Here is a 7963-nt window from a genome sequence, read left to right as displayed (position 1 = left end):
AAATGAAGCTTAAATGATGTCTTTAAATAATGAACACAATAAATGTTGTAAACCTTTTGAGGCCCCATAACATCAGGATCTGAGTTTTCTATTTCAATTGCAGGACTACCATTAGTTTAAGGATCACTTTTTGGACGCTTTTTCTTCTGCATACATTAACAAACATGTTAACTTTCAAGAAATATATTTAGTTTTTAGGCTCATAGTGGCATGCATATAGCTGAGGTGAGAGAAAGGTATACATACAGCTAGTAAGACATCCAGACTATCCATAACAGGTGGTTTCAAATTTTCATAATCAACTGCATTGTAAGATAACATGAACACAAGAAAGGTAATCAAAGGTTAAAATATTACATATTTACATGTTAAAAGTGTAAAGAAAAGATGATGTGGTTACACAGCTTACCATCAGAATTTAAGAGGTCGCTACTTAATGTGTGTCCTACTTGTGCCATAGAAATCAACTACAATCACCACACACACCGAAAAGGGTCATGTATACAGAAATGGTGGATAGAAGAGAAAGAAGATAAAGCTAAAAAACTACCTGCATTGTAGTAATAAACTCTTTGAAGCCAAGAAAGCCTTGTCGTCTAGAATCTGTAATTGCCCATACCTTAAGAAGTAGTATGAACAGGCGTAGAGAAATAGTTAGGACAGATTGGGATTAAAAGAGTAGAAAAGCAGAAAGAGAACTATAAGCTAACTTCTGTGCCCTTATGAGCACACTTAGCAATTAAATTAATGATCAAAACTTGAGGAGGTAAAACACTATCTAAAAAATAAATAATCATTTATTTAAAGAGTTGAATGCAAAAAATAGTAACATACTCTTATTGATTTGTTCTAAAATCAAGAAATTCCTATGGTTTTGGTCCTAAGAAAGTTGAAATGACTATTTTTCCCTTTTACTTTTAATTAATAAAATACTAAAACAAATATGAAAAAACATAAAAAGATAAATTAAAAGGGCAAAACAGTCATTTCAAATCTTTCAGGGACCAAAACCAATTTTGTAGTTTTCTCAACAAAAAAATAGTAATTTTTATCATTTAAACCTTCAATTCAAAAACACTTAACCTCTATTCAGCATCACTTCTAGGTAGAAGGGTAAAATGGTCATTTACTCAATAAATAACCAGTCTATATGTTCATTCATTACTTTCAAGAGACAGATATCATTTATCCATCCAGAAATTTAACAGAAAAAAATTAAAAAAAAGAAAAAAAAAAGGAAGAAAGCTCTTACCTGTTATGCAAAGGACCATACCATTAAGCAACAACCATCCCTCATGGCCATTCATTGAGAAGAATTGATAGATATAATGTGGAGATATTGCCTTGAAAATAGAAGGGTAATGATATATGATGTTGTAAATTCCAATAAAAGGAGTAGTCAATGTCCATGCACCCATAATAGGTGAGAACAAAAAGCTCGCTCTTGCAGTTCCAAATTTTTGAACCAAAAAACAGAACAACAAGAACTAATGCAGACATAGCTTCCACTAGAGCTGAAAAGTAAAAAAAACATAAAAAAATATGACAAGATCTTTATAAATGTAGTTGAATAAACAAAAATCAGAGGAATGATGCACAGATGATGATGAAGCAGAGACAAATAAGAAAGTAGATTCAAAGAAGAAAGGATGGTTTTCATCCATGTTCCAAAGGTTAGTTTATAACTCGTATTTTTTTTCATTTTTAGCATTTTTAATGGTCATTTAGTCTCGTTTAGATGGTCTATTCAGTCTAGAAAGGCAACACTCCTTATGTTGTAACAGAGTTGGAAAGTCAATAAATCTTGCCAAGGTATAAAAAAATATTAAAAATTGAATCTTGGCATACAAAAAGCAAAAAAATAATATGTGAAATGTTGTGTGCATAATCTGGTAAATATATATCATCAAGGATATTAATTATTATTTATTAAAATCAAATAAATCATTTTAAAAGCAAAAAGTAGGCTACTTACCACATTTTCTGGAAGAGATGTTGTAACAGACTTTCCAATATCTGATGCAGCCATAAGTTCATCAGGAGGAGGCTTTTCATTAAAGACATCCCTACCCTTGGTTGCATCATCAGGTTCCTCTGGTTCTCTTCGGCTATTTTTATTTTTATAACATATGAACAATCATAAATATATGATTTTACTTTTACACAAAATAATATATATATATATATATATATATATATATATATATATATATATATATATATATATATATACCTGAACAAATAGATTCTGTGTTGCATAGCTTGTGAGGCCTTTAATTGATCCCTGCGTACAAGTAAATGTACATGTCTTGCATATTTAGTCAAATATATTGCTTCCTCAGTTCCTGTATCACCTCCTCCAACAACAGCAAGAACTTCACCCTTAAAAATTAGTGAAGCTCCATCACAGATTGCACAGGCACTAATTCCCCTACTCCAAAACTCATCTTCACGAGGTAATTTAAGCGTTTTGGCAGTCGCCCCTGTAGCTCCATCACAGATTGCACCGCCTATTTGATATCCCTCGAACACTACAGGCTTCAAAATGATTGGATAGCAATTCTTCCTACACTTGTGATATTTCCATCATACCTGATTAGAATTATGAAAATTAGGTGTAAGAGTCAATGAAGAAGACCACTTTTAAGTTTAATAAGATCAATCCACTACTAATAATAACATCAGTACTTTGGAAATTGAGATATGAACTTTGAACAACTATCTCGGAATCCATCAAGATTTGAACAATCTAAAAGGCTAAAACACTCCACACGGTTTCCCATCTGCATCACATTATCACAACACAAAAGATGTTTACTTTTTATACTAAAAATCCCCACAATGGATAAAAAGATACAAAATTACCTCGCTCCTCGTTATGTTGCTTATTTTCCCCAAGGTACTTCTTATATTGCCAAGCAATCCGCAAATCCTTCTACAAGCTCATAAAAAGGCAGAATTTACATTAATACAGTTGTAGTTGTAAAGAGAAAGATGCATGTTCCTAAGGGCAAAATAGGAAAAAGTAAAGTAGTACCTGTTCTGCATCAGTGTTACGAGATTTGTCATCTTTGGGGACTAAAGTAATTGGCAAGGTTCCAAGAAAGGCTCTAGGGTTTTTGATTGGGCTTGCATAAAGAACAGGTTGGTTGTGTACTAGTCCCTGAGACATGAAAGTCCTTAACAAAAGCATATGATGAGGTGCTTCAGTGTCTTCCATGATCATTACCAGACTTCCTAAATGGAATCCCCCACCTAAAATCTCTAGATATTACATAAACAATTCATCCATTAGGAAATTATTGTCATACTTGTTCTGATGCTTTAATAAAATATAAAAAGGGGGTATTGGGGTTACTATCAAGATCCGGTATGCCTGATGAAAGAAAGATTGTTCCATTTGGTCCATACTTGAGACCAGGGACAGAAGAGGTAGGTGCAGCTGAAAAGTTCTTTGAGAAACTACTTGTCCGGACTTTGCCAGTAGCCATAAATATCGAACAGTTTTTTAATCCTCCTGAGAAATAAGAACAAACGGATCAAACAGGTAAACAACATATATAATGATTTTGGAGTAAATGATTTTATTAATAATCATATATAATGTTTGTAGAATACTTGAACAACATCATTTTTGGAAGGAAACTACCAAAGCAGATATGCAATCTATTCCACAACGCTTATTAGTGTAAACTAGAAGTTCTCCAAACAGGATTTGAAGATAAATTAATTTAGAACTCTCTGAACCATAGTCCGCGTGAACTCCATGGAAATCAGCGTCTTCGTGATTCCGAAGGAACGAGACAAGATCGATTCTAGCTTTGCCCAAAAACCTAGCTTCCGTGGCCCTGTGAGCATTCATTGACAAACGAGACCCTAACCCTTTGATCATGGTGACCAGAAACCCTTCAATTTCAATTGGAACTGAAACCCAAGTTCCAGAAATAGTTGATTTTGTTGCCCTGTGAATGTAAAGTGTTCAATTTCTTGTGAGAAATGAAGCAATAAGGATCGATCTATGGAGGATGTGGGTCGTAATTTGAAGGATGAAAAAAACCCTAATTTGAGGATGTGGGTCGATTTCCGGTATGTAAAGCCGACGGGGTGCTTATAAAAAGTTTTGAGAAGCAACTGAGCCAGTGTTCTTATCAAAAGCTTTGAGAAGCATCATAAGTCGTAACAACGATAGGTGCATTCTTCATGTTTCTTTCTCTTTTCGTCTCTGCCTCAGAGGGAGACTAGGGCTTGAAATTTCTTGATCTTCAGAGAGACATTAGAGCAGAGATCCGATGAGACGATTAACAAGTAAGGTTAGGAGTAGGGGAGAAGTGGATTGGAGAGGAGGGAGAGGAGAGAATCGATTGTGAAGATGAAAGATAGAAAAAAGGTAGAAAAGAACAAGGCGGGTTTTCAAAATTTTGGGGATTTCATTTCCCCCTATCTACTAAACGAACGCGCGTTCATTAAAATTATAAAGCGACACTCACAGACGACGTGCGCTTAAGATACGATGCCCTCCGTGTTTTTATTTTTTTTCTTATAACACTAAATTAAGGGCACGCAATAATGCGTGACCTAAATCCTTAAATTTTTTGAAGAGATGACACTTTTTTAATGTCGATCTCTTTTGCGTAACATAGATCAATGAGCGTCGTGATTTGCGCGTCGTAAAAGGCTGTTTTTCTAGTAGTGGAAATTTCGGGTTGTCACAGTTTCTGACTTATTCTTGATTAAGTAGACATACCCATATCTACTGTTATCATCAGTAAAACTCACATAAAAGCGGTTAGCATCCCTTGTGGCGGTACTGAAGGGATACACACACATCGGTGTGTATAAGATCCAAAAAACCTTCACCCCTTTCACAAGTACCAGTAAAGGGTGACTTTGTCATTTTTCCAAGTAATCAAGATTCGTAAGTGTCATCCAACCTTAAATCGAATGACTCCGAAACTCCAACCTTTTGGAGTTGGCCTATACGCTTCTTGTTGACATGTCTACGACGACAATGCCACAAGCATGATTTATCCAATTCATTGGAAGAATCGGTATGCAACACATTATTTCCTAAGTGGTCTACAACATTCATAGTTTCATATTCACCAATACAAGGTAATGCTTTAAAATAAAAAACATCATTATAATAAGCATTGATAGCACCAATTTCATTATCAAATGAAAAACTATAACCTTGTTTGTACAAACCATGAAATTAGATAATATTTCTCACCATATCAGACGGGTAGCAACAATTATTCAAATCTATTTCTAACCCACTACTAAGCAATAAAGAGTAAACTCTAATATTGGTGACAGGTGAAACCTTCCTATTCCCCATGATCATGTTTATCTTCCCATGCTCCACATCCTTACTTCTTTTTAGTCCCTGCACATCAGAACAAATGTGAAATTCACAACCTGTGTCAAGAACCCCAAGAGTTATAATGTGATGATTTTTGAGACAGAATAGTATAAATACCTTCATGGGTAGGTTTAACCTTCCTATCCTTGACATCCTACAAGTATTTGGGGAAGCTACACTTCCAGTGCCCTTTATCATGATAGTATAAACACTCCGCTTCTTTAGGAATGGAAGAGGTAGCAGCAGGACCAGTCTTGGTCCCACTTGAAGAGGATCCATCAATATACTTTCCCTTGCGGCTCTTAGAGGGATCCTTCCTCTTCTTCCCTTTCCCTTGTCTAATTTCTAGAATAGGGACAATTGCGGTAGGAGTAGACACAACATTTTTACCTTTGAGACCATTTTCAGCGGTCCTTAAAAGCCCTTGAAGTTTGCTGAGTGTGACCTCCTCCTTGTTCGTATGATAGGTCATGCAGAACTGATCATAACATGGAGGTAAGGAGTGTAGAATAATATATATGGCCAGCTCCTCAGGAAGGTTCACATTTAATTTCAGCAAACGGTCCACAAACCTTTGCATTTTCTGCAAGTGGGTCGTGATGGGTTCACCATCATTCATCTTTGTTGTAATCATGGAGCAGATGATTTCATACCTCTATTGACAAGCACTCTGATGGTATCTATCCATCAGGTCCTGGTGCATCTCAAACGGGTAGAAGTCCTCATAGTACTTTTGGAGTTCGGCTGTCATGATGGCAAGCATGATACAAGCTACCTTAGTGGCATCCTTCTCATGTTCCCTAAACTAAGCGATCACCTCAGGAGTAGCAGAAGACTCATCAATTTCCTTTATCTCCTTGTCGAGGACATATTCCTTGTCCTCATAGTGAGTGACCATCCTGATGTTCCTAATCCAATCATTGAAGTTAGTCCCATCAAAGATGACTCTCCCACAAAGGTTCATGAGAGAGAAGGAGCCAATAGGGTTTTGAGCCAGAAGCAGTGTTGGACGACCTCTGAAAAGAAAGAAAGACAAAGTTTAGATTAGATAAAGAGTCCTAAATATAACACCCAAATGAAATATTAAGGCTAGGACCCATCACAATATTTTACAAATTGGAAGAGGGATGTCGTAATCCAACTTGCAAAATATTTGAAGGTAGGTAAATGACTATTTACCAATTTCCACCATGAAAAACAAAATTGATATTTGGTTTTAATTGGATTGAAACTTTTAGATCCTTTGAGGTTCATTGAATAATTCAATGGCATGTTTAAATCTCGATTATGCCCTTTAGGTTTGTGACTGGGATACCGAGGATCACAAACAAGGTGTGAATAACCATGAAAAATGTGCTTGGTACTCCCGATGTCATTTATCATCCAATCGATGTGCCGGTTAACCACACACGCTCCATTGATCTGATGATAAACATTGAGCCATCCTTTGCCACCCTTACTAGTCCAAGTTAATGATTCGGTTAACCACACACGCTCCATTAACGAGTTGGCAAGGTGCAAAGTGCATCTTTCATGGATTAGCATCAATTTCACATTTTCCAAAAGTAACTTAGATTGGGAATTTATAAAAAAGTTTAGTTACTTTATTACTATCATTATACTTAATGAGAATTATAGTCCTATCCTACCCGTTCGGCTAACGACCCTCCATCAGTCAAGGAAGCGGTGCGTGAGAGTGGACACCCATTAAACTGTCATTTTATAGGCAGTAACCTTATACCCCCCTTATAGATTGGCTTCGTGAATGAGGTCTACTAACGGTAAGACTGACTTGATCTTATACACACACACACACACACATATATATATATATATATATATATATATATATATATATATATATATATATAATTAACTTATAATACTATAAAGTATAATGGTTGAATTTTAAACTATTAAAATTCTAGGGTTTGGAATTAAAGTATTCTAAAGTGACTTTACAAATTCCAAAACTTGAGGGCAAGTTTTGAAACTTGTCAAAATTTTCAAGTCCATAACCTATGAGTTTTAATGTCTTTTAAGGAAGTAAATTTTCATTTTCCATAACTTGAGGAAAAGTTATGGAGCACTTTAAAGGCCATTAAGATCATCAATTAAACTAACAAGCATGTCACGTAATGTCCGTGATCTAGATTAAACTCATATTAAAAAGACAATTCATATCAAACAAAATTCATTTAATTAGCCTAACCATATAAACTAATACAAAACATGAAAGTTTGACAATTATCTTTTGAATTGGATTAGCATGATCATTACCACACCAAAAAAAAGGTTTATAAGTTCAAAAACAATTTAGGGTAATGATCCTAGTCCAATTCCAACTTTAAAACTCAAAAATCTACATTCTGGAGCACCAACTCGTCGAGTGCATGAACTGACTCGGTGAGTTGGTTGGTTTTTAAGGGTGACTCGGTGAGTATGTCAGTGGACTCAGCTAGTCCACTATCCAGAAAGCAGAAAAACGATTTTTTCAAGCTTTGAACACAAATAGCATCAAGTCTAATTGAAAACAAGCCTAGGCTCTGATACCACTGAAGATTTTTGAGCATTTTAACACTCCTACGGTGTACATGCAAC

At 35.4% G+C, this 7963-nt stretch overlaps 1 protein-coding gene across 1 annotated transcript; it reads right to left on the bottom strand.

Moving 5' to 3' along the window:
* Positions 1-2540: 2540 nt before the first annotated feature.
* Positions 2541-3493, bottom strand: LOC145075874 (elongator complex protein 4-like). The gene is made up of 5 exons (XM_079021959.1): positions 3359-3493; positions 3038-3264; positions 2828-2935; positions 2689-2783; positions 2541-2592 (listed from the first exon to the last, which is right to left on the bottom strand). The coding sequence occupies exons 1-5, from the start codon at positions 3489-3491 to the stop codon at positions 2541-2543; spliced, it is 615 nt and encodes a 204-aa protein (XP_078878085.1). The 5' UTR covers positions 3492-3493.
* Positions 3494-7963: the final 4470 nt, after the last annotated feature.

This window comes from Lactuca serriola, chromosome 9 (assembly GCF_051521515.1).
Source record: "Lactuca serriola cultivar US96UC23 chromosome 9, Lser_US96UC23_V15, whole genome shotgun sequence".
Taxonomy (NCBI): domain Eukaryota; kingdom Viridiplantae; phylum Streptophyta; class Magnoliopsida; order Asterales; family Asteraceae; genus Lactuca; species Lactuca serriola.
Note: the sequence above shows the minus strand (reverse complement) of the source record. Positions and strands in the feature narration are given on the sequence as shown.

Coding starts and splice junctions, on each gene's coding strand:
- LOC145075874 (XM_079021959.1), bottom strand. CDS start 3,491: ATGGCTACTGGCAAAGTCCGGACAAGTAGTTTCTCAAAGAACTTTTCA. Junction 2,936..3,037: donor GTAACACTGATGCAGAACAG/GTACTACTTTAC, acceptor ATGAGCTTGTAG/AAGGATTTGCGGATTGCTTG. Junction 2,593..2,688: donor TTCATATCTCAATTTCCAAA/GTACTGATGTTA, acceptor AATTCTAATCAG/GTATGATGGAAATATCACAA.